The 27371-nt window shown below is 42.7% G+C and overlaps 2 protein-coding genes across 2 annotated transcripts in view; one reads left to right on the forward strand and one right to left on the reverse strand.

Moving 5' to 3' along the window:
• LOC143736473 (salivary C-type lectin 2-like) overlaps positions 1–27371 on the forward strand; it is a 318478-nt gene that overhangs the window by 246038 nt on the left and 45069 nt on the right.
• LOC143736465 (C-type mannose receptor 2-like) lies at positions 8700–26204 on the reverse strand. The gene is made up of 5 exons (XM_077227164.1): positions 26085–26204; positions 25929–25967; positions 25471–25836; positions 9271–9621; positions 8700–9106 (listed from the first exon to the last, which is right to left on the reverse strand). Exons 2-5 carry the CDS (start codon positions 25963–25965, stop codon positions 8739–8741), a joined length of 1122 nt encoding a protein of 373 aa, XP_077083279.1. The 5' UTR covers positions 25966–25967; positions 26085–26204; the 3' UTR covers positions 8700–8738.

Genomic DNA, 27371 nt, shown 5'->3' on the forward strand with positions numbered 1-27371 from the left:
GCAGCACCAATCAGGATTGGACCGATTTCATTCATGCTTCAGACGCGCTACGCTGGGGGCGACCCCAAAGTGTCGTCACGACGACGACGCAGTGTCTCGTTCCCTTCTCGGGGAACAAGGGTTACAATCGTAACCCGAGACGTTTTTCAACCTTCATAATATATTTCCAAGTTCCTTGAGATGGTACATCGACTAACAATAGGTTAAATGACACGTCTGCCATAGCCTGACAGTATCTGTATCGCTTTTACTGACACTATGTAACTTTGGGGTTCGGGTAGTAACCCGAGCACAAAAAGAACTACAAAATTCGACTGCTTTACGGCATAGCTTACTTCCCCCACCACCCCAACTTCCTCAAATTCTGACATGAGAGCCCAACTAGCATTCGATTGCCGTCTGTATGTTGTTATCATGGCCGAAGTAGCAACTAAAAGGAATAAGGCAAAGGTTTTGTCACAGGAGACTAGAAAGAAAAAGGGAGGGTGACAAAATAAAAGGCCGGACGAGGATCAATATTGGAGGATCAATATTGGTCCAGCGTTCGTTAAAGAAGGAGGAGGGGTGCCCAACCGATGCTGAACTGGTGTTATCGTGTTGGACTAGTAAATATATTGCTTGCATACTATCTCTATTTTTTCGAATTTGTTGTCTGCCTGGCCATGTTACGGAATCTATCTGGTCCTCCATTTATCTTCATCATAGTCATGTTTGTTTAAATTTTTCTGGTGAAAGTGTCTTGCCTCAGGCTATAATACAAATCGATTTTTCAAATTTGCAGATTCATCTATGGTAGCTTGATATTATAATATTGACAATATTTGGCTATTACCTACCACAAAAACATTGAATTGAATTAGCATATCCATTATGTAGAACAGTAGCCAATAGGCTACTACAGGTCCTTCTAAAAAAATATTTAGCATATTGTGATAAAGTTCATTATTTTCCATAATGTAATGATAAAAATTAAACTTTCATATATTTTAGATTCATTGCACACCAACTGAAATATTTCAGGTCTTTTATTGTTTTAATACTGATGATTTTGGCATACAGCTCATGAAAACCCAAAATTCCTATCTAAAAAAATTTGCATATTTAATCCGACCAATACAAGAAGTGTTTTTAATACAAAAAAACTCAACCTTCAAATAATTATGTTCAGTTTTGCACTCAATACTTGGTCGGGAATCCTTTTGCAGAAATGACTGCTTCAATGTGGCGTGGCATGGAGGCAATCAGCCTGTGGCAATGCTGAGGTGTTATGGAGGCCCAGGATGCTTCGATAGCGGCCTTAAGCTCATCCAGAGTGTTGGGTCTTGCGTCTCTCAACTTTCTCTTCACAATATCCCACAGATTCTCTATGGGGTTCAGGTCAGGAGAGTTGGCAGGCCAATTGAGCACAGTAATACCATGGTCAGTAAAGCATTTACCAGTGGTTTTGGCACTGTGAGCAGGTGCCAGGTCGTGCTGAAAAATGAAATCAGATGGAAGCATGAAGTGCTCCAAAATCTCCTGATAGCTAGCTGCATTGACCCTGCCCTTGATAAAACACAGTGGACCAACACCAGCAGCTGACATGGCACCCCAGACCATCACTGACTGTGAGTACTTGACACTGGACTTCAGGCATTTTGGCATTTCCTTCTCCCCAGTCTTCCTCCAACTCTGCCACCTTGAATTCCGAATGACATGCAAAATTTGCTTTCATCCGAAAAAAGTACTTTGTACCACTGAGCAACAGTCCAGTGCTGCTTCTCTGTAGCCCAGGTCAGGCGCTTCTGCCGCTGTTTCTGGTTCAAAAGTGGCTTGACCTGGGGAATGCGGCACCTGTAGCCCATTTCCTGCACACGGCTGTGCACGGTGGCTCTGGATGTTTCTACTCCAGACTCAGTCCACTGCTTCCGCAGGTCCACCAAGGTCTGGAATCGGTCCTTCTCCACAATCTTCCTCAGGGTCCGGTCACCTCTTCTCGTTGTGCAGCGTTTTTTGCCACACTTTTTCCTTCCCACAGACTTCCCACTGAGGTGCCTTGATACAGCACTCTGAGAAAAGCCTATTTGATCAGAAATTTCTTTCTGTGTCTTACCCTCTTGCTTGAGGGTGTCAATGATGGCCTTCTGGACAGCAGTCAGGTCGGCAGTCTTACCCATGATTGCGGTTTTGAGTAATGAAACAGGCTGGGAGTTTTTAAAAGCCTCAGGAATCTTTTGCAGGTGTTTAGAGTTAATTAGTTGATTCAGATGATTAGGTTAATAGCTCGTTTAGAGAACCTTTTCATGATATGCTAATTTTTTGAGATAGGAATTTTGGGTTTTCATGAGCTGTATGCCAAAATCATCAGTATTAAAACTATAAAAGACCTGAAATATTTCAGTTGGTGTGCAATGAATCTAAAACATATGAAAGTTTAATTTTTATCATTACATTATGGAATATAATGAACATTATCACAATATGCTAATTTTTTGAGAAGGACCTGTATAATTACGCTGGATTGTAAACGTGAGCTACGCGATCTTTTGGCGTTTGAAAAACAATAAAACCCATGAAATTATATTTATATGACATGCTGAAATATATGCCAATGTACCTGGGATGAAGACATTTCACACGCAACGCTGGCAGTCTGCCCAAGACGTGAGAACTTGCGAGAACTCAAGACGGTATCGGCTTGTCAACAAATGCACCTGTATCCCCTGGTGTAACCATGACAGATTTTACAACAGTAGTAGAAGACAGTGCTGTTTCCCAACTGTAGGGGGACCCCGAAAGCAAAACATAGGCCGTTTCTCAAAACCAAGAATGCAAAGAACGGATTTGTGTTCTTGGGGAGAACGCTCTTGCTAGTTGTTCTTGGAAGAATGAACTTACAAGGTGAAGAGCACACAGAACGCTGCTGACAGTTTGAGGCGATGTGTTCTTGCTGGTATTGTGCAATACCCCCGCACAGACGCCGTCTTCAGTACCCAAACATAACAAGAATTATTGATGATAACAGCCAGGTTTTTAGCATGACTGGCCGGTTGGCTCGCTAGCTACACCCGCGTGCACTTATGGAGATTCTTCACTACCGAAAATGTTTGAGCATATTTTAGATTCGCCATAAATTTTCGTAAAAATGGCAATATTTGAAATCTACACAGTAGATTTCTCGCATCAAATGCTCTCAGAAGTGAATTTAGTGATGAAATAGCATACGAAATTGTAGAAAAACGACTTACTGTTGTTCTGCCTTTCTGCTCCCCGCTCCTTCCTTGAATGCCGAAATGAATGCTGAGATATTTCTGCCGTCAAGTTCACACAAGTTTTCCAACCGATGCATCCTCGGTAAAATGGGCGTGTCAAGAACACTTCCGGGATTTTTAACCGTTCTTCCCAAAATGCAAACTTGTGTATTGAGACAGTACTTGGGCAGTGACTGATGACGTTTCACAAGTCCACAAGAACACAAGTACAGACAAGAAAGCATATTGAGAAACGGCCATAGTGTTACTTTAAGGCTGAGATAACTCCATATTAATAATGCACAAGCTCTGATGACACACAGCTGTTCAATGATTGGCCAGATTCACCGCAGGACAACGATCATGTGTCTCGTGTTTATTCTCACACCTTCAGTTCCACTAATGCTCATAAATCTGTTATTATAACAGTAAAAGCTCGTTTGATGTAGTCGCGATGTTATATTGTGTCATGATTATCGAAATAAAACTGATACAAAAACGTAGACCCCACTTCATTGGTATTTAAATAGTATAGGCTTATGTTGAACTTTATTCTTGTACAAACAGACGCTGTATTTAGCAGTAAATAGATTTTTCAGAGACATTTTCATTCAATACTTTGTGTATTTGGCAAATATTGCATTTATTTCACTTCAGCTGTAGTAAACATTACATCGGATAGAAGAATTACAAATTAAAAAAGTTATTCTTTGTAGACTCATGCTCTGCATTAATGTCACTGCAGTCATTTATATCTCACAGCATGCAAGATTTTATTATTGAGATTTATGAAATGTTGTACAGAATTAAAAATATGAACATGCTGATAACATTTATGTGGACCCCAGCTCAAAGAGGGATTAAGGGAAATGAAGGTGTGGTTGCATTAGCAAAACAGGCTCTGAAACATGAGGAGATCTTGTGCGTGCCACTCAGTAAATCTGAAGCCAAAGGAATAATCAAAAGAAACATCATTAAGGAGTGGCAGAACAGTTGGGATACAGGAAATACAGGGCGACATCTCTATATACTGCAGGTTTTGGGCACAGGTAGGATAGCTAGAAGAAACAATAAAGAGGAGAACATCTTGACAAGGATGAGGGTTGGGCATACTAGACTTAGTAAAACATTGCACTTAAGGAGGGAGATAAGAAAGATTGGACAGGAAAAATTAAGTCTAAACATGTATTTGATATTGAGGTAGGGAAACTATTCCATTATTTGAAAGAAACTGAATTGATCAATATAGTTTAGGGATCAGGGGAACTAAATAAAAAAATGTTTATTTTATTTTATTTTTTTATTTTTATTTATCAAGGGATAGAAAACTCTGGTCCACACTCCAACATAGTAGGTGGCAGTAAAGCACCATAAGGTTGCCACCCGCCATAAAACCTAACAAAGAAGAAACACAAGTAAAAAAAGTAAACACAAAGTAAACACAGCACGAGCGTCATTACGGGAAGCAGAAAGTGTCCAACTTCACGTTTTCAGCTTCTGCACGCGACAACTCTCACCGATCGCTTACATCCAGCCGCAGCCGATGTCCAACACACCTAATGTCTTTTATCTTCAGTTGATTTAATCTAACACCGTGTCCTAACAAGGGCTGTGTATCGATTCAGATGTTCAAATTCGATTCGATTTTGATTCGCAAGCTCTCAATTCGATTTCGATTCTCGATTCGACTCAATGAATATAGATGTAATACAAATTCTATATTAAAAAAAAGAACAGTGAACATAAGTTTACAAGTGGTTAATTAATAAAAAGAAAGTAAGAGCCACAAACCTGTATATTAAACTCTTTATTTTAGGTACACTTGGGTGCATTAAAACAGAACCCAACTCTATATTTCAATTGCACACAATGAATAGACAGGATTTTGATGCAAAATGCAAAATTGATGCTGAAAACTGGACAAGTCAGAACAGTCGCATGCCTTGATCAAACAGGATCAGGTTATTTTATGTTTAAGATAGATAAATAAATATCAGTTATATTTTTTTAGACATTTTTTTATCACATTTATCTCACCTAAATGTTTGTTTTTACAATGGGATAATTTTGTTGTTACGAGTTAAGGCAACACATGGAAGCTTGATTTCAATCTTTGAATAAAATTGAAAAAAGTAGCACAAATAAATACAATAGAATAAAGATAAAAATAAAGAGACATAAAAAAAAGTTTTGGGTATGTCAGAAATACTACAGAAACTGAATAAAGTAATCCAATGTAAAATAACACTGGATAGTCTTTTAGTCCTGACTTAGTTAAATACATAAGCTATTAATCCTGATTTCTTACGATTCTACTACTCAGGACAAAAACTTTGATTTACATGGAAAAGATTCCTGTTATCACACGGCGTGTGTAGTTAGGACACGGTGTAAAGCTCTGGCTGAAGCCATTTGTAGTTATTGTGTTTCGCTTTTATCTCTGTCCTTCAGTGATTCTGCTTGTTAAAGTCAGATATCCTCAATAATGCTCAGTCATCAGTCAATTAGGCTACGTTCACACTGCAGGCTGAAACGACCCAATTACGATTTTTTTGCCCCTATGCGACCTGTATCTGATCTTTTCATGACAGTCTGAACGACACAGATCCGATCTTTTCAAATGCGACCCAGGCCACTTGGGTATGTGGTCCAAATCCGATATGTATCTGATCTCTTGAAATGCGACTTCAATCTGAACGGCCAGGTCACATGTATCCGACCCGCACGTCCTTGATATGCGACAAACGTCATAATTCTGCGTTGAAGTAGGCGGGAATGAGAAGATAAACAACAGCTATGGCGGACGATGCTGAGACCAGTCAATGGAAGGGAAGCGAGGTTTCTGATTTAATTAATATTTGGGGGGACAGCTCTATTCAGGCCATGTTTAGCTACTTCCGCAAACAGCAAGTGACGTCGTTGACCGTTGAGTACTCTTCTGCGCATGCGGGTCACTTCTGGGTCATTTCACGTTCACGTTCACACAGGAGATCACAAAAGGTCACATTTAATTGGACATGTGGACATATTTTTTTTCTAAAAATCGGAATTGAGCATTAAGCCTCTGCAGTGTGAACGAGGCCTTAGTCACTTAATTATCTCATTAACTCCAACACTGATTCAGTGTTACATTTAACACCCTATAGTGTGCACACTGCAGTGTTCATTTCATATGGGCTAACCAGAATTATTATAATTTTTTGGCTGCTTTAACAGTGTTCAGAAAACACTTTTATTGCAGTAGAGGACGTCAAGGATATCATCAGATGTTTCCTGTATTTAATGCTGACATTGTGAAGTGCTCGTATTCACTGTTCACATCTGAAATCTAATCACTGATCAGAAGTGTGTTTTATCATTTTAAATATCATATCACTGACCATGTGATAATATGGAGTGACATCCAGCACTGACGTGATGATCAAATATGTTAAAAAGTTAATAAATACAGTGTTATTTATACTCTCACAGACATCAACAATCAGCATATGAAACGCAACAATGATGACATACTTCATGCCAGTATTCAAAACTCACTCATAACTCCCAGCATGCATTGTGGCACAAAAAAATTTATTCAGCTGAAACTTTTATTGTTTAGATTTAAATATTTTTTTTATTGCCACCATTATTGAGGTTTGTATGATGAGTGTTGATGTCTAAGTGTGTCTCAATTTTTACAAAAAAGATGTTATAAAATTTTTGGAAGATATCACACAGATATAAAATAGACTTTTTATTATTTTAGTGTTAATGCGTTACAATACCTGTATTCGAAACCGATTAATCACTGGTACTTAATTTGAATAAGTACTTAATAAAGGCTAAAAGAGTAGGTACTATAACCTGAAAGTATGAAGTATGAATGCGATCCTGAAATCATATGCCATGTTGACATTATCATTATCACGTATCACTCTTTCTGTGGTCTTGCTGAAGAAACAACTGCCCATTTGTAATTGTATAGACAGTAAACCCTAACGCTCAAAATAATTAATCGGTTTGAATAGGACAAACTTAAATTATACTAATTAGTTCAGTCAAATTAACTTTTATGAATATTTAGCACTTTCTTTTTCTTTCAAGTTCACAGAACTGATATATTTTAAGTAAACTGAACTGCTTCAATGTTTTGAGTGTTAAGAAATTATTTATTTTAATTTATAAGAACTTAAGTTTAACTGAAATTAGGCTGGGATTTTTATTTCCCTGCATGCTTTGCCCATGGTACTTGAAATGGAGAGTAAATGTTAAAATTAAGTGTAATATAATGTTTTTTTTGTGTGTGTGTGTGCAAGATTAATGTTAAAGGAACACGCCGACTTTTTTGAAGTTTAGCTTATTCACCGTATCCCCCAGAGTTAGATAAGTCCATGCACACCTTTTTCATCTCCGTGCGTGCTGTAACTCTGTTTGACGCACCCACCGCTAGATTAGCTTAGCACAAAGACTGGATGTAAATGGCTACAGCTATACTAATCCCAATAAGTGACAAAATAACGCAAACATTTTCCTATTTACATGTTGTGATTTGTATAGTCACAGAGTGTACAAATAATAAGGTCATATGAGACACAGACATCTTTTAATCGTATAAATACTGGGAACTATATTCTCAGAAGGCGAAGCACTGCTACTTGGGCGGAGTGATAACCGTAGCACCTGTGTGTGTGTGTGTGTGTGTGTGTGTGTGTGTGTGTGTGTGTGTGTGTGTGTGTGTGTGTGTGTGTGTGTGTGTGTGTGTGTGTGTGTGTGTGTGTGTGTGTGTGTGTGTGTGTGTGTGTGTGTGTGTGTGTGTGTGTGTGTGTGTGTGTGTGTGTGTGTGTGTGTGTGTGTGTGTGTGTGTGTGTGTGTGTGTGTGTGTTTTTTTTTATAAAGTCAGTTCATTTGAGCTGGTGCTCCTTTGAATTAGTTTCAACATCAAATACAGTTCACAAGATATTTTATATACTATTTATATTATTTATTATAATATTTATATATTATATATACTCAACTTCCACTTTTTCCTTTAAGTATAAACTATATTTCTTTGAGACAAACATCGATGCTCACAATCACTTCTTAAGTATTTTTTTATTATATGACCAGTGCAAAACACAGGAGTGATTAGGAGAAAGAAGCAAAACCACCAGAATACCAAGATCCCATGAAATCAACTGACGGCTTGAGCTTTGCTTTTTCTTGTTTTTTAAAGCCATCTTCTACTTTCTAGTTGACTGCAAGTACATTGGATTGAACAGACTGTGTCAAAAATATTCAGTTCTGTTTCTGGAAGTGACTAAATTTAAAATGTAAATAAAGCCACATGTTAAAATTTATTTTGATTTCATGGGTTCTTTAAAACAAACAAAAAAATATATATATGTATGGTGCACAAAGTAATTTATACAATAATCTTCAGTAACAGAAATTATCATTGTAAATTGATATAAGCACTGATAAAACAAGAAGTGTTTGCCAGTTAAAAAAAAAAGAGCCAGTAATGAAAGAACACACACATATCCTTCACTCTTCATATCTGCTGCAGATGAAGTTGAGTTTATCGTGTTCAGGACGGCTGATCCAGCGCTGATCTCCTCCAGACTGAACTGCTCCAGATCTCACTGCAGACACACAGTCCTCGTCTCCTGTGCCGTTCCCTGGAGCCCAGTTCTGATAGCACACGGTCTCTCCGCTCACCCAGAACCAGAGGCCCACAGTGCAGGAGTGACGTAAACCCAACCACACCGCCTCAGTAGACGCACCTTTAACCACATTCATCACACGACGCTGCCTCTCATCTGAATGAACCGAGACCAGATCCGTATAATTCTGTCTGCAGTGTCTCAGAGCTTCAGTCCACGTCAGATTCTCAGTGATCAGAATCAGTTTATCTGGACACAAAACAAACCACAAGCAAAAACTAGAGAGAGACTGATCAAAAACAACATGCAGAACAAACACTGTGGAGGAATTTGTCATGTCAGACATGTAGCGTGAACTTTAAGATATCTAGAGGTGATGGATGGATTGTGTGTGTTTGTGAGGATCTGCTCACCTTCATGACACACAAAAGGAAGTTGGTTGCTGCAAGAATCAGCATGCCATTGATCCAGAGCTTTTGGTCCGATCACTGTACAGTTTTTAAGTTTTCCTACAATATCAGGTTCATTCGTTTTCCAGTCTCTGAATGAGGAGTTACTCTGATCTGACCACTGCCATGGGTCTCTGACTCTGAACAGACCGATCCAGACATCATTAGATATGTGATTATCATTGATGAACTTCTGAATCTGTTGATTCTCATTCTGGTTCCTCACACTGACCAGATCAGTGTGATTCTGTCTGCAGAAACTCTGAGCGTCTCTCCAGTTCTTCATCTGATCGACAAAGACGAGTCCTGTGTTCACTTTAAGAAAAACAAATGGAATCAGATTCACAAATCAGTTTGTTTATAATTCTTACGTCGGTTTATGTTTTTTAATGTGAATAAGAGCATCAGAAACACGTGTCATTCAAAGACTGTTTCTACTGTGGATGATATATTAAATATTCACAAAATATGTATGATGATTTTGCTGAAATAATATGAAGTAATATTTTTGAATTTTCCTCATAATTTTATTGCAAATTTATATTTCTCCATTATGTTGTGTTACGTTTCTCTAGAATACTTAATTCAGACACAAAGATCTGAATGAGAGAAACATCAAACAGATGAAGATGTTAAACTGCAGGTTAAAATATTGGTTAACTAATATGTCAGTAAATATTTAATCCAAAATTTTATATTGTGGACTACCAAAATATATTAATGAGTATTATTTTATATTTTTTAAGATATATTTATTACATTTTCAGTTCACATATCACATCAGATTACAGAATGAATAAATGGGTCCTTTATCAGCCCATATTCGAAATCCTGCTCCACATTTCCCTGGTTTGAAATTAGCATTACCCCAAATAGGACAGAAATGTGACCAGGAGGGGTTTAAATCCAAATATTTAAACAAATCAAAACAAATATTAATCATGTTCAATACGATAGGGTTATCTGTTTTTTTCTCAGGTATTATGCTTATTTACTTATACTCTTATTTACCTCCCCAGCTGGCACCTTAACATCAATTTAACATCAATATGACATCAAACATTATGTCAAAATGACGTCGCAAAATAGGTCAAAAATGAAAGTCATATTGACGTCAAAGTGTCAATGTCAATTTAATGTCAAGATTTTGACTCTGCTGATGTGATTATTGAAGACACCTGATGTTAAGAAGCAGAATCACCAAAGGAGAAAATAAAAATTTTAAGCCACCATTTTGGTGATCAGTGTTTGCTTTAGTTGGGCTCTTGACCCCTAAACTTTTTATATTTCAATTTTGTTTGGCTGGGGTTAATGTCACTGTCAGATGAACACTGACAAAAGGTGATGAAGCGGTGTTGGTTTTGTTTTGACATAATTGTCTCTTGACCTAAATCACTTGAGTCAAATAGAGCGTCTTTGCATTGTTAACTACAGCAACACTGTGATTCTATAGCAAACAATTATCAGCATTTTCAATATAATCCAAAACATTTCTCAAAAGCTGTTTTGATCGGAAGACTTTGAAACATTTTTTTATTTAGACACACTGACATCAATAATCAGCCTGTGAATCTCAACAATGGTGACAATAATAAGTTGCAGTGCATTCTGGGTGCCACCAATCAAAACTCAATCATGGCTCCCATCATGCTTTGCGGTATGAATAAATTATGTATCTGATTTGTTTTAGTAGTTTCCTTTTCCTAATTGAATATTTTGTTTGTCACCATTTTTGAGATTCATACACTGATTCTAGATGTCTGTGTGTGCCTAAAATACACACTTGTTTTATCAGAAAAACTTTTAGAAAATCCTTTGGATTAAATTAAAAATTCAGGATTATATGCTGTAGAATACCATGATGCTATAATTACCAATATAAAACTTAATCAGAGATTAGACTCTAAAGGAGTTCAGTGATTCAGGTCAAATGATGATTATGTCAAAACATAACCAACACCATCAGATCACCTTTACTCTTTGTTCATCTGGCTGTTCACCACTCAGTTTCAGCAGCCAAACAAAATCTAAAGTTAAACACTTTAGGGTCAAGAGCCCAACTAAAGCAAACATTGATCACCAAAATGGTGCCTTAAAATTGTGATTTTCTCCTTCAGTGATTCTGCTTGTTAACATCAGGTGTCTTCAATATTGGCCAATCATCACTCAATTAATAACATCAGCAGAGGTCAAAATCTTGACATCAAATTGACATCGACACTTTGGCGTCAATATGACTTTCATTTTTGACCTATTTCGTGACGTCATTTTGACATAATGTTTGATGTCATATTGATGTTAAATTGACGTCAAGGTGCCCGCTGGGTGAGTGACAGTGTGTGTTATCTCAGTGAGGGTTGTGTAGTGTTTTACTCTCAGTGTGTTCTGACTGACAGTGTGTGTTATCTCAGTGAGGGTTGTGTAGTGTTTTACTCTCAGTGTGTTCTGACTGACAGTGTGTTATCTCAGTGAGGGTTGTGTAGTGTTTTACTCTCAGTGTGTTCTGAGTGATAGTGTGTGTTATCTCAGTGAGGGTTGTGTAGTGTTGTTACTCTCAGTGTGTTCTTAGTGACAGTGTGTGTTATCTCAGTGAGGGTTGTGTAGTGTTTTACTCTCAGTGTGTTCTGAGTGACAGTGTGTGTTATCTCAGTGAGGGTTGTGTAGTGTTTTACTCTCAGTGTGTTCTGACTGACAGTGTGTGTTATCTCAGTGAGGGTTGTGTAGTGTTTTACTCTCAGTGTGTTCTGACTGACAGTGTGTTATCTCAGTGAGGGTTGTGTAGTGTTTTTCCTCTCAGTGTGTTCTGAGTGACAGTGTGTGTTATCTCAGTGAGGGTTGTGTAGTGTTTTTCCTCTCAGTGTGTTCTGTGTGACAGTGTGTGTTATCTCAGTGAGGGTTGTGTAGTGTTGTTACTCTCAGTGTGTTCTTAGTGACAGTGTGTGTTATCTCAGTGAGGGTTGTGTAGTGTTTTTCCTCTCAGTGTGTTCTGAGTGACAGTGTGTGTTATCTCAGTGAGGGTTGTGTAGTGTTGTTACTCTCAGTGTGTTCTGAGTGACAGTGTGTGTTATCTCAGTGAGGGTTGTGTAGTGTTGTTACTATCAGTGTGTTCTGAGTGACAGTGTGTGTTATCTCAGTGAGGGTTGTGTAGTGTTGTTACTCTCAGTGTGTTCTTAGTGACAGTGTGTGTTATCTCAGTGAGGGTTGTGTAGTGTTTTTACTCTCAGTGTGTTCTGAGTGACAGTGTGTGTTATCTCAGTGAGGGTTGTGTAGTGTTTTTACTCTCAGTGTGTTCTTAGTGACAGTGTGTGTTATCTCAGTGAGGGTTGTGTAGTGTTGTTACTGTCAGTGTTTTCTGAGTGACAGTGTGTGTTATCTCAGTGAGGGTTGTGTAGTGTTTTTACTCTCAGTGTGTTCTGAGTGACAGTGTGTGTTATCTCAGTGAGGGTTGTGTAGTGTTGTTACTCTCAGTGTGTTCTGAGTGACAGTGTGTGTTATCTCAGTGAGGGTTGTGTAGTGTTGTTACTCTCAGTGTGTTCTTAGTGACAGTGTGTGTTATCTCAGTGAGGGTTGTGTAGTGTTTTTCCTCTCAGTGTGTTCTGAGTGACAGTGTGTGTTATCTCAGTGAGGGTTGTGTAGTGTTTTTCCTCTCAGTGTGTTCTGTGTGACAGTGTGTGTTATCTCAGTGAGGGTTGTGTTGTGTTGTTACTCTCAGTGTGTTCTTAGTGACAGTGTGTGTTATCTCAGTGAGGGTTGTGTAGTGTTTTTCCTCTCAGTGTGTTCTGAGTGACAGTGTGTGTTATCTCAGTGAGGGTTGTGTAGTGTTTTTCCTCTCAGTGTGTTCTGTGTGACAGTGTGTGTTATCTCAGTGAGGGTTGTGTAGTGTTGTTACTCTCAGTGTGTTCTTAGTGACAGTGTGTGTTATCTCAGTGAGGGTTGTGTAGTGTTTTTCCTCTCAGTGTGTTCTGAGTGACAGTGTGTGTTATCTCAGTGAGGGTTGTGTAGTGCTGTTACTCTCAGTGTGTTCTGAGTGACAGTGTGTGTTATCTCAGTGAGGGTTGTGTAGTGTTGTTACTATCAGTGTGTTCTGAGTGACAGTGTGTGTTATCTCAGTGAGGGTTGTGTAGTGTTGTTACTCTCAGTGTGTTCTTAGTGACAGTGTGTGTTATCTCAGTGAGGGTTGTGTAGTGTTTTTACTCTCAGTGTGTTCTGAGTGACAGTGTGTGTTATCTCAGTGAGGGTTGTGTAGTGTTTTACTCTCAGTGTGTTCTGAGTGACAGTGTGTGTTATCTCAGTGAGGGTTGTGTAGTGTTTTTACTCTCAGTGTGTTCTGAGTGATAGTGTGTGTTATCTCAGTGAGGGTTGTGTAGTGTTTTACTCTCAGTGTGTTCTGAGTGACAGTGTGTGTTATCTCAGTGAGGGTTGTGTAGTGTTGTTACTCTCAGTGTGTTCTGAGTGACAGTGTGTGTTATCTCAGTGAGGGTTGTGTAGTGTTGTTACTCTCAGTGTGTTCTGAGTGACAGTGTGTGTTATCTCAGTGAGGGTTGTGTAGTGTTGTTACTCTCAGTGTGTTCTGGGTGACAGTGTGTGTTATCTCAGTGAGGGTTGTGTAGTGTTTTTACTCTCAGTGTGTTCTGAGTGACAGTGTGTGTTATCTCAGTGAGGGTTGTGTAGTGTTGTTACTCTCAGTGTGTTCTGAAGGACAGTGTGTGTTATCTCAGTGAGGGTTGTGTAGTGTTGTTACTCTCAGTGTGTTCTGAGTGACAGTGTGTGTTATCTCAGTGAGGGTTGTGTAGTGTTTTTACTCTCAGTGTGTTCTGAAGGACAGTGTGTGTTATCTCAGTGAGGGTTGTGTAGTGTTGTTACTCTCAGTGTGTTCTGAGTGACAGTGTGTGTTATCTCAGTGAGGGTTGTGTAGTGTTGTTACTCTCAGTGTGTTCTGAGTGACAGTGTGTGTTATCTCAGTGAGGGTTGTGTAGTGTTTTTACTCTCAGTGTGTTCTGAGTGACAGTGTGTGTTATCTCAGTGAGGGTTGTGTAGTGTTGTTACCGTCAGTGTTTTCTGAGTGACAGTGTGTGATATCCCAGTGAGGGTTGTGTAGTGTTTTTACTCTCAGTGTGTTCTGAGTGACAGTGTGTGTTATCTCAGTGAGGGTTGTGTAGTGTTGTTACTGTCAGTGTGTTCTGAGTGACAGTGTGTGTTATCTCAGTGAGGGTTGTGTAGTGTTTTTACTCTCAGTGTGTTCTGAGTGACAGTGTGTGTTATCTCAGTGAGGGTTGTGTAGTGTTTTTACTCTCAGTGTGTTCTGAGTGACAGTGTGTGTTATCTCAGTGAGGGTTGTGTAGTGTTGTTACTATCAGTATGTTCTGAGTGACAGTGTGTGTTATCTCAGTGAGGGTTGTGTAGTGTTGTTACTCTCAGTGTGTTCTGAGTGATAGTGTGTGTTATCGCAGTGAGGGTTGTGTAGTGTTGTAACTCTCAGTGTGTTCTGAGTGATAGTGTGTGTTATCTCAGTGAGGGTTGTGTAGTGTTGTTACTCTCAGTGTGTTCTGAGTGACAGTGTGTGTTATCTCAGTGAGGGTTGTGTAGTGTTGTTACTCTCAGTGTGTTCTGAGTGACAGTGTGTTATCTCAGTGAGGGTTGTGTAGTGTTGTTACTCTCAGTGTGTTCTGAGTGATAGTGTGTGTTATCTCAGTGAGGGTTGTGTAGTGTTGTTACTCTCAGTGTGTTCTGAGTGATAGTGTGTGTTATCTCAGTGAGGGTTGTGTAGTGTTTTTACTCTCAGTGTGTTCTGAGTGACAGTGTGTGTTATCTCAGTGAGGGTTGTGTAGTGTTTTTACTCTCAGTGTGTTCTGAGTGACAGTGTGTGTTATCTCAGTGAGGGTTGTGTAGTGTTTTTACTCTCAGTGTGTTCTGAAGGACAGTGTGTGTTATCTCAGTGAGGGTTGTGTAGTGTTTTACTCTCAGTGTTTTCTGAGTGACAGTGTGTGTTATCTCAGTGAGGGTTGTGTAGTGTTGTTACTCTCAGTGTGTTCTGAGTGATAGTGTGTGTTATCTCAGTGAGGGTTGTGTAGTGTTGTTACTCTCAGTGTGTTCTGAGTGATAGTGTGTGTTATCTCAGTGAGGGTTGTGTAGTGTTGTTACTCTCAGTGTGTTCTGAGTGATAGTGTGTGTTATCTCAGTGAGGGTTGTGTAGTGTTGTTACTCTCAGTGTGTTCTGAGTGACAGTGTGTGTTATCTCAGTGAGGGTTGTGTAGTGTTGTTACTCTCAGTGTGTTCTGAGTGACAGTGTGTGTTATCTCAGTGAGGGTTGTGTAGTGTTGTTACTCTCAGTGTGTTCTGAGTGATAGTGTGTGTTATCTCAGTGAGGGTTGTGTAGTGTTGTTACTCTCAGTGTGTTCTGAGTGATAGTGTGTGTTATCTCAGTGAGGGTTGTGTAGTGTTGTGTCTCTCAGTGTGTTCTGAGTGACAGTGTGTGTTATCTCAGTGAGGGTTGTGTAGTGTTGTTACTCTCAGTGTGTTCTGAGTGACAGTGTGTGTTATCTCAGTGAGGGTTGTGTAGTGTTGTTACTCTCAGTGTGTTCTGAGTGACAGTGTGTGTTATCTCAGTGAGCGTTGTGTATTCCCTTTCGAGAGGTCTCTCCTATTGCGTAAGTAGCTTACGCTATGGGAAAACTCCTTTTCTCGAGAATATTGAAGTCTTTATGTAAAACGCATTGCAGCTGCACAGCTGACAGCAATGAACGAAGGCAGCTCGGTCATTGGCTGTGCTGCGGCAACTTGCTCGAACCAATGACGGGGCGACTCTGAATGCGCGACCAATGAGCGCGCTTCGCGCCCGCGCGCGTCAGAGCCCGCCAAGATGGGCGTGGCCAAGAGCTATATATTGGGCGCCCCGTCATGAGAGTTTTTTAGATTTAATCTCCTTCAGCGAACACCTTCTTCGCTGGATCCTCCGGATTATTGAAGCTTCGCCGTCGAAAAGCATACCAGCGGGATTTGCTACGAGGACGTCGGCACCTTCAGCCGCCTTCTAACGCGATCCTACTGAGCCATCCGGCGTACTGCTCACGCAAGTATTTACATCTGTTCGCTCTGCGACACTTGTAAAAGAGCAAATTTTCCAAGGCGTTGTTTCAAATGCCTTCCTGCGCGTCGTGCAGAGACCTTCTCCCGGACGGGGATCGTCACATCATCTGCGCTCGCTGCCTGGGCCGGGACCACGCAGAAGCTGCTTTGACCAAGGGCGGATGCCCCGAATGTGACGACCTGGGTCTCTCCGCACTGCGGGCTCGCCTCGCCGCTTTCGCCTTGAGCGAGCCCATCGCCGCCATCCCTCTGTTCGAGCCGCGCACTAAGAAAAAGCGCCGCTCACAGAGGCTTCCTGAACCTGAGCTCAGTGACGTCACGCCGAGCCAGTCTCCGCGTGCTTCACCGCCGCTCTTGCCTTCCCCACCGCCGGTTCAGTTCACCCAGCCGGACCCACACCCCTCTAGCAGAGCGGTGGGCCTTGTGACTTTCGGCGCGTCCGAGGACGACGGGGGAATGGATGACAGCTTGTCAATCGACGCTGCATCGGACGACTGGCCGGGCTCCACTCTCGACCCCGCCCCGTCGACGCTAGCTAGCGCGAGCGGGGGCTCCACCATGGATAGCGAGATTATCCGCGTTCTCTCTAAGGCCGTGGAAGACCTCGGGCTCGATTGGTCTTCTCCCGAAGAACCAACCCGGAGCCGACTGGATGAGTGGTTTCTGCAGGGGCGCCAGCAGGCCCCTCGGCAAAGGCCTTCTCCCTTCTTCCCGGAAGTTCACGACGAACTCACCAAGTCGTGGAAAGCCCCCCACTCTGCGCGCCTAAAGCCTTCTTTTTCTTCCTCGCTCTCCTCTGTGGACGGCGCAAAGGAAAGAGGCTACGAGGGAACACCGCCCCTCGAGGAGGCCGTGGCCAATCATCTCTGCCCGCCCTCCACCACCGGATGGAAAGCCAAAGCTTCCCACCCCTCGAAGCCCTGCCGCACTACTTCAGCTCTCGCCGGTCGCGCCTACGCCGCCGCCGGCCAAGCTGCATCAGCGCTTCACTCTATGGCGGTACTTCAAGTGTTCCAAGCCAAGCTTCTCCGCTCTATGGACGAGTCTGGCCCCGAACCCGAAGCCTTTAAGGACCTACGCAGCGCGACTGACATAGCCCTGCGAGCCACGAAGGCCACCGCCCAGTCTATCGGCCGTGCCATGGCTAATTTGACTGTTCTCGAGCGCCATCTGTGGTTGACTCTGACTGAGATGAAGGACGCGGATAAGGCGCCATTTCTCGACGCGCCTATCTCCACCAGCGGGCTGTTTGGACCGGCGGTTAAGGGTTTCGCCGAACGCTTCACTGAGGCCCAGAATGCTTCACAAGCTATGCGGCATTTCCTGCCCAAGCGCTCCAGCTCATCGCAGAGCAGACAGAGGCCGCCGCAGCCGCAGCGGGCTAGAACAGCCCCCACCGCCTCTCAGCCCGCGCCTCAGGCTGACGCTCGACGCCGCTCGCGCTCGCACAACCGCAAGCTGCCTTCTGAGCGACGGGGTCCTCGGCCCAAGATTGTGCTGAACCCCGAGCCTCGAAAGCCGTCCTAGCCACAAGAATGAAAAGAGAGAGTGCGTGTCTCGCAAAAGCCGGACCACTCTCTCTGCAAAAGCTCAAGCATTACCCAGTCCCCTTACAGGCGGCTGGATATGTTCATACAGCAGTCAATGGGCCAGTCACAGAGCTCGCTCACCTGCAAACAAACGCCGTTTTTACGGCGACGCACAGAAAACACAAAAAGAGTCTTTTTCTGCCTGTGTCACTAAGGGTTCACATGTCCACAAGGTGTGCATTCCCAGATACTGTCAAAACAGTGCCAAATTCATTCCCAGCTCAAGCTGCGCACCCCATGAATGTAGATCACGTGCCTACGGTCATGTACGCACCACTACACACAAGCACTGTTCACACAGTTATAAATTCATCCCCAGTAAAAGCGGGAAACATTATAAAAGTGACGCGTGTGCCTACCACTGTTTATGCACCCCCACTTATAAACACTGTCCTTACAGTGTCAAACACAACCCCAGCCCAGGCTGCGAGTTTTACAGACACAGCGCGCGCTGCTGTAATCACACACGCGCCCATTCACTCAGCTGCTCAGCGCGCGCCCGCGCCTCTGAGAGCTATGAGCTCAGGCGATTCGCTGGCCGGGTCCCTGCGTCACAGCGGCCCGCCCCTAGCCTGTATTCAGCCCATATCTGTACACGCAGCGGCATGGGAAAATATTCCAGATATGCCGAAATGGGTATTGAATATAGTAAAGCACGGATACTCGCTCCAGTTCGCTCGCAGACCACCACGTTTTACGACTGTGGTCGAGACGAAAGTGAGAAAAGAGTGCTCACATGTTCTACGCACCGAGGTGCGCAAACTAATAGAAAAGGGCGCTGTGGAAACTGTTCCCCCCTCTCTGAGCGAGGCAGGTTTTTACAGCCGCTATTTTCTCGTCCCGAAAAAGGATGGCGGTCTCCGCCCCATCCTAGATCTCAGACACCTGAACAAAGCACTAATGATTCGCTCGTTCAGAATGTTAACAACCAAGCATATCCTCGCGCAAGTACGCCCAGGAGATTGGTTTCTCTCAGTGGATCTGAAAGATGCTTACTTTCACATTCCAATAGCGCCTCATCACAGGCCGTTTCTGAGATTCGCTTTCGAGGGACAGTCGTACCAGTACACAGTACTTCCGTTCGGCCTGTCCCTGGCTCCCCGTACATTCACGAAATGTATGGATGCAGCACTTTCCCCCCTAAGGCGAAGGGGAGTGCGAATACTGAATTATCTCGACGATTGGCTGATTCTAGCACAATCAGAGAGTCAGTTAATAACACACAGATCTTGGATTATCAGCCATTTAGAATGCCTGGGTCTAAGAATCAATTTTGCAAAAAGCATACTATCTCCCAGCCAGAGGATTTCTTTCCTGGGAATAGTTCTAGACTCGATGCAAATGACAGCGCGTCTCTCATCAGAGCGCGCGCTCACCATCCGGCGCCTTGCAACATCATTCAGGGCGGGCGCGCTCGCCCCCGTCAAGCGGTTTCAGAGGATGCTCGGTCTCATGGCCTCAGCATCGGCCGTACTCCAGCTAGGATTGTTGCATATGCGCCCTCTCCAACGCTGGCTCAAGAGCCGCGTCCCTACTCACGCGTGGCGTTCGGGCCACCTTTTAATCAGAGCGAACCACGGCTGTATAAAAGCCCTGACGCACTGGAAAGCCGCCGACTGGTACCAGTCAGGCGTGAGTCTGGGTGTGAACACAAGGAGAAAGATGATAACGACAGATGCCTCCAAAATAGGTTGGGGGGCCCTTTACGAGGGCAGGCCTGTCTCCGGCTTTTGGTCAAACCCGGAGAAGCGCCTACACATAAACTGTCTGGAAATGAAAGCGGTCGCTTTGGCTCTCAGAGCCCTGCTCCCACAGCTGAGAAACGAACACGTCTTGGTCCGAACGGACAACATGACGGTAGTATCGTACATAAATCGCCAGGGTGGACTCAGGTCGAGCTCCATGCATTCAATGGCCAGGAGACTCATTTTATGGTCCCAGCACAACTTGCGCTCGCTGAGAGCAGCGCATGTGCCAGGTGCCCTGAACCAGGGGGCGGACATGCTATCCAGAGACAAAATTCTCCCAGGAGAATGGGCTCTCAACCCGCTGACGATTCACTGGTTATGGAAAACCTTTGGCAAAGCGGAGATCGACCTCTTCGCCTCCAAGGAGAACGCGCACTGCCCTCTTTTCTTCACGAAAAGCATGGATGCGCTCGCCCAGAGCTGGCCGAGCCGTCCCTTATATGCCTTTCCCCCGATCGCGATGCTACCGCAGGTCATCAGTCGGGTCAGAGAGGAGAAAGACGCAGTGCTGCTGATAGCCCCACTCTGGAATAACCAAACATGGTTTCCAGATCTGATGCAAATGCAATCTGCACCACGGCCGATTCCACTGAGGCCAGACCTCCTCAGTCAGGCCAACGGGATGATATTTCATCCCCGCCCCGATCTGTGGGCCCTTCATGCATGGCCCCTCAACGGGTTCCCAGGAACCTCACGAGCGGAGCACTAAAAACCATCGCTGAGGCGCGGGCGCCCTCCACGAGACGCTTATATGCCCAGAAATGGAAAGTGTTCAGTGTCTGGTGTAATGCCAAGGGCCTGAACCCTGAAACATGCGAGATTACGAACGTACTCGCTTTTCTACAAGGGCTTCTGGAGGCGGGCCGCGCCCCCTCCACGCTCAAAGTATATGTGGCGGCCATCACAGCATCACACGACCCTGTAATGGAACGTCCATTGGGAAGAAACGACCTAATTATTCGTTTCCTAAGGGGCGCTAGGAGGATGAACCCTTCACGCCCCCCCTCAGTGCCGATCTGGGACCTAGCTACTGTCCTAGACGCTCTTAAAGGGCCTCCGTTCGAACCACTCCGAACCGTGCACCTTAAACAGCTCTCGCTCAAGACTGCGCTCTTGCTGGCACTCGCCTCGGTCAAGAGAGTGGGCGACCTGCACGCGCTTTCGACAAGCGCTGCCTGCCTAGAATTCGGACCTAACGACTGCAGGGTCGTCCTTAGACCGAAACATGGGTATATTCCTAAAGTGCTCACCACTCCCTTCAGAGCACAGGTTATCTCCCTAACTGCGCTATCGTCCCCAGCAGACGAACACGACGCTAATCTACTCTGCCCCGTTAGGGCTCTCAGAGTGTATTTGGAGCGTTCTGCCCTATTCAGACAGACAGAACAACTGTTTGTATGCTTTGGCGGCCGTACGAAAGGTTCCGCCGTTTCAAAGCAGAGAATCTCTCACTGGATAGTTGAAGCTATAGCGCTGGCTTATGAAGCTAAGGGACTTCAATGCCCCTGGGGAGTCAAAGCACACTCCACCAGGAGTGTGGCTTCTTCCTGGGCATGGTCGAGCGGGATACCGATCGAGGATATTTGTGCGGCGGCAGGCTGGGCCTCACCGTCCACATTTATCAGGTTCTACAACCTACAGGTCCCGACACTGCATTCCAATGTACTATCAGCATGATGCTAGTTGAACTACGAGTTCGTATCTAGATTATGTATGTGCTTGTGTCACACTGAGCGCCTTCTAGCCGCTCTGTATTCTTTCCCACATATAAAGCTCGCCTCTGCCGGCTAGTTGGATGATAACTTTGCTTTTTTAGCTCAGGCACCTGCCTCTGGCTATCATAAGGCGAAGTTCAGCACGCACGGCGTTTTGCATGGTGTTCCCATAGCGTAAGCTACTTACGCAATAGGAGAGACCTCTCGAAAGGGAACGACTCGGTTACTAACGTAACCTCGGTTCCCTGAGAGGAGGGAACGAGTATTGCGTAAGCTGCCGTGCTTGTGCTTGGTTAGTTCGCTTCAGTCGTTTTAACCTAAAAAACTCTCATGACGGGGCGCCCAATATATAGCTCTTGGCCACGCCCATCTTGGCGGGCTCTGACGCGCGCGGGCGCGAAGCGCGCTCATTGGTCGCGCATTCAGAGTCGCCCCGTCATTGGTTCGAGCAAGTTGCCGCAGCACAGCCAATGACCGAGCTGCCTTCGTTCATTGCTGTCAGCTGTGCAGCTGCAATGCGTTTTACATAAAGACTTCAATATTCTCGAGAAAAGGAGTTTTCCCATAGCGTAAGCTACTTACGCAATAGGAGAGACCTCCTCTCAGGGAACCGAGGTTACGTTAGTAACCGAGTCGTTTTTACTCTCAGTGTGTTCTGAGTGACAGTGTGTGTTATCTCAGTGAGCGTTGTGTAGTGTTTTACTCTCAGTTACCCCTTTTCCACCAAAAAAGAACTGGTTCGGAACTGGTGCTGGTTCAAAGTTAGTTCGGAGTTGGTTCAACTTGCGAACCTTCTCAGAACCGGTTTGTTTTCCCACTGACTAGACCGCCCAGCGAACGACGTCGTTACGTCACTGTGTACGTTGCCATACAGAAACGCTTGCAAGTACATTATTTTATTATCTCTAACTTGTGTACCATGAAGGCTTTAAAAACAATTGAAATAAGTAAGTCTTTTAATCTTTTCCTTTGTTATGTAATCTTTTCTGATTAGTTATGTACCTCTGTCTTGTCTTTTATTTCTTTCCGTTTATTTGTTCTATATTTTGACTGTTTTCTTCTTTGCTTACATAATGTTTTCAATAAAAAAATAAAATTTAAAAAAAGCTAGAAACGCTTGCGCCAACTTCAAGCATGATAATTACAATGGTGGACTACATCGTGTTTCTGCAAATGTTTCTCCTGGCTTTGCGGTCAGAAAAGATGTTTAGGACACATCTCAACCCGCCTCCAGCCCCGCCGTAAGCATGACACGGTGGTAAAAGAACGGTTTTCTGGTTCTAGTCCAGCAAAGAGTTGGTGCCGCTTTGGAACCAGTTTTCCTGGCCGAGAACCGGTTCTTTGGCTGTCGAAACACAAAGAACCGGTTCGCGAGTAGGCACCGGCTCCGAACCGGCTCTCAAAATGCTTTGGTGGAAAAGGGGTAAGTGTTTTCTGAGTGACAGTGTGTGTTATCTCAGTGAGGGTTGTGTAGTGTTGTTACTCTCAGTGTGTTCTGAGTGATAGTGTGTGTTATCTCAGTGAGGGTTGTGTAGTGTTGTTACTCTCAGTGTGTTCTGAGTGACAGTGTGTGTTATCTCAGTGAGCGTTGTGTAGTGTTTTTACTCTCAGTGTGTTCTGAGTGACAGTGTGTGTTATCTCAGTGAGGGTTGTGTAGTGTTTTACTCTCAGTGTGTTCTGAGTGACAGTGTGTGTTATCTCAGTGAGGGTTGTGTAGTGTTGTGACTCTCAGTGTGTTCTGAGTGATAGTGTGTGTTATCTCAGTGAGGGTTGTGTAGTGTTTTACTCTCAGTGTGTTCTGAGTGACAGTGTGTGTTATCTCAGTGAGGGTTGTGTAGTGTTGTTACTCTCAGTGTGTTCTGAGTGACAGCGTGTGTTATCTCAGTGAGGGTTGTGTAGTGTTTTTACTCTCAGTGTGTTCTGAGTGACAGTGTGTGTTATCTCAGTGAGGGTTGTGTAGTGTTGTTACTCTCAGTGTGTTCTGAGTGACAGTGTGTGTTATCTCAGTGAGGGTTGTGTAGTGTTGTGACTCTCAGTGTGTTCTGAGTGATAGTGTGTGTTATCTCAGTGAGGGTTGTGTAGTGTTTTACTCTCAGTGTGTTCTGAGTGACAGTGTGTGTTATCTCAGTGAGGGTTGTGTAGTGTTGTTACTCTCAGTGTGTTCTGAGTGACAGTGTGTGTTATCTCAGTGAGGGTTGTGTAGTGTTTTACTCTCAGTGTGTTCTGAGTGACAGTGTGTGTTATCTCAGTGAGGGTTGTGTAGTGTTGTTACTCTCAGTGTGTTCTGAGTGACAGCGTGTGTTATCTCAGTGAGGGTTGTGTAGTGTTTTTACTCTCAGTGTGTTCTGAGTGACAGTGTGTGTTATCTCAGTGAGGGTTGTGTAGTGTTGTTACTCTCAGTGTGTTCTGAGTGACAGTGTGTGTTATCTCAGTGAGGGTTGTGTAGTGTTGTGACTCTCAGTGTGTTCTGAGTGATAGTGTGTGTTATCTCAGTGAGGGTTGTGTAGTGTTGTTACTCTCAGTGTGTTCTGAGTGACAGTGTGTGTTATCTCAGTGAGGGTTGTGTAGTGTTTTACTCTCAGTGTGTTCTGAGTGACAGTGTGTGTTATCTCAGTGAGGGTTGTGTAGTGTTGTGACTCTCAGTGTGTTCTGAGTGACAGTGTGTGTTATCTCAGTGAGGGTTGTGTAGTGTTGTGACTCTCAGTGTGTTCTGAGTGATAGTGTGTGTTATCTCAGTGAGGGTTGTGTAGTGTTTTACTCTCAGTGTGTTCTGAGTGACAGTGTGTGTTATCTCAGTGAGGGTTGTGTAGTGTTTTACTCTCAGTGTGTTCTGAGTGACAGTGTGTGTTATCTCAGTGAGGGTTGTGTAGTGTTTTACTCTCAGTGTGTTCTGAGTGACAGTGTGTGTTATCTCAGTGAGGGTTGTGTAGTGTTGTTACTCTCAGTTTTTTCTATTCGTTCCGGCAAAATTACACACAAAAAAAAAATGCACACAAATGTAAAGTTGTACACAGGCAAAATTTGCAGATTTATGCCTTTATTCATATACACATTAATTGGCACTAACAATAAATATTAGTAGATCTCATTAAACGACAAATTAAACCCAATGTACTATTAAAAATTGATTTCTGGACATTGTGATGTTATTTCTGTACACATAGATTGTACATATATCTGACTTAACATTGTATTAGCCATTGTATTATTTTATCTTTGTGTTTTTTGGCTGCTGTGACAGTGTGTTTGTTAAACACAATTATAGCAGCAAAGAACGCTAAAGTGAAGTGAGATCAAGTGATAGATGATAACAGTTAAACTATATTATTTTCAATAAAACTTCATTATCTAAATCTCTGTTAATTCTCAACAATAACTTTTGTACATGTATGAATTAAATAATGTTAAACTGGTCTGTAAACTGGTTTCACACTCCAGTTTGGCTGGAAGTCAGTTGTAGTTCTTGTGTTTCTCTTTTTACTCTTGTTGTTTCTCTTTCCTTCAGTGATTCTGCTTGTTAACAGACATGAGTATCTGAATTCACACATTCATTCACTCTGTCAAGGGGACTATATTAGTGAGCTAATGTAGGGAATAGTGAATGAGTGTTTATGGTGTGATTTGAAACACAACCTCTGAGCGTCGACTTTGAGCGCTGTTATTTCTCAGTATATTCCTGTTGGCTATTTTATACATTTATGTTTTCAACCGTATGTTACTGTTTTAATGTAAAAGGGTATGTTACTGTCAGAATTTGGCCATTGTATAGCTATAATAAGTCAAGAGTAAATGTGAAGTAAATTATCAAGTACTCTCAGATCTTTTTTACTTGCGAGAACTCATGTATACGTGAACTATACTAATTAAGCTTTTGTCAGTACAACATACTATTCCTTTTTTGCTTGTTTTTTAAGGCAGTCGGTTTGCATGTTTTTTGCATGTCTAAATAATTAGATTTTACAGTGCAGTATATGGTGTATCTTTTATAAATGAATGTTTATTGAGATTGTATGGAGCTGCACTTACTGTTGTTAGACGAATTACAGATGAAAGTCAGGCTGTTACTACATTGCCAATCTTCCCATTTTCCATTTTTCATAAAAGCACACTCATCTCTGCCATCAGGTTGTTCAGGTTTCCAGTTCAGATAGAGCGCAGGTTCACCTGAAGACCACTGCCATTTATCAACACTCGTCCTCTGCAGCCCAATCCAGATATACTGAACACCTCCATCATTCACACTCTTCTTCAGCTCGTTCATGTCGGTCATGTTGTCAACGGTGGCCAGATCTGTGTAATTCTCTCTGCAGTGTCTCTGAGCTTCAGTCCAGGTCTTCCTCACGTTTATAAAGTGATACTGACGCTGAACACATTCAGATACGGAGCAGAGAGCTGTGAAAGAGAGCGTTTGATTTAATGCTTTTCATAACAGGGTCAAACCTGATGAAACTATAAACCATAAATAAAACAACAAACACACTCACCAATGAGAAGAAGAATGAAATATAGAGTTTGGTCCATTTCTGAAGAAAAAACAGATTGAAAAACTTAGAAATCAAACATTCACAGATTCATTTTGGAGTAAATTATGACAATTTCAGTAATATGACAGCACATGAATGAAACACATAATCACTTACTTTATAGGTCGTGTGTTTCTGTCCTGAGTCTGATGTTTCTGTCTGCAGATTTAAACTACGTGATTATTATATCTGTTCTCATCCCTCATTCAGCTCATCACATCATTTGTTTATTACTCTAGAAAACCCCTTTTTCATTTTTCTTCTTCATTTGCATCTCTACATATATTTTCTCTGTGTTGGTCATTGTTGCTGTAGTGGAAACATGTTCATTTGAATGTGAGTGAAGGATCTGTATGTATATTGTATTTCTATAGCAATTCACTGGAAAAATCCACCTCAGTATTTGCATTTTCTATTTTTATCATTTGTTTTCCATGTTCTTTCACCATCGATACTGTCAGTGACCAGTAGCATGTTTCTGCATCCCAAACACAATATTTAAGACGCACTCCATCAGCACAATATCTCTTCATGTTTGATTCTGTCATGAACGCTATATGCACAAAATGTAATAGCCAACAACGAACATGTGCAAAAAAATGTAAAGACAACAGCAGCAACACGCAACTCATTAATCATGGAAATCAGCATCACAGATGTAGTGTTTGAGTTTTCCTGGTAACTGTTCCAGCAAACTTTTATTTGTTTAATTATTAAATTGGGTAAATAGAATTACATCATCAATATCTTTATTTTGTTTTTCAAGACAAGGAAAATATGTATTTTTGTTTATAATTAATATTTTGAGTTTGTTCTGTGAGTGTTGTCATTGGTAATGGACCGGTCGCGCCTGCTCTTAGAACCATAGACATAATAAATACATAGACGCCCTATTGGCCACTGGAGCGCATAGATATAAACACTAGATGTCGCCTTGGGGGTCTAAACATGCGTCAAAACCGCCGCCATCTTGGAACAGGGGTCTTGTCATAGGAAGTAGCTGGGTAACGCTGAATTCATGAATGATGCCAGACTTTTGTGCTGCGTATGGATGTTCACACGAACGAAATCTAAAAACCAGACAGCAAGGGATTACATTTCACAAGATTGTGAAATGTTGTAAAAAAAAAATTGTAATATCTCTGGACTCTATAATGTCTGCTTCGTGTGCTGCTTGGGGCTGTACACATCGCCACACAATTGAAAACAGGTCTCGGGGAATTACCTTGTACAAACAAGACTGAACATTTTTTCCTGGTAGTATTTGGTCTTTATATAATTAGTAATAGTAACGTACACCACGTACAAACCACTGAAATCGGTTGATAAATGTAAACGTTTTTATTGTTTTTACCCAGGAAAACCGCAGCTACCCAGGAAAACCGCCATAGACCGCAGCATTTG

This window comes from Siphateles boraxobius, unplaced genomic scaffold, assembly GCF_051911475.1.
Source record: "Siphateles boraxobius isolate OS27281-9 unplaced genomic scaffold, OSU_SipBor_1 130, whole genome shotgun sequence".
Lineage (NCBI taxonomy): Eukaryota > Metazoa > Chordata > Actinopteri > Cypriniformes > Leuciscidae > Siphateles > Siphateles boraxobius.

What these genes read in the sequence shown, in the direction of transcription:
- LOC143736465 (XM_077227164.1), bottom strand. Translation starts at nt 25,965, where the DNA reads ATGGACCAAACTCTATATTTCATTCTTCTTCTCATTG. An exon ending in CTGTAATTCGTCTAACAACA is followed by an intron (nt 9,622 to 25,470) that starts GTAAGTGCAGCT and finishes TTTTTCTTAAAG; the next exon opens with TGAACACAGGACTCGTCTTT. An exon ending in TCCTTTTGTGTGTCATGAAG is followed by an intron (nt 9,107 to 9,270) that starts GTGAGCAGATCC and finishes TTTTGTGTCCAG; the next exon opens with ATAAACTGATTCTGATCACT.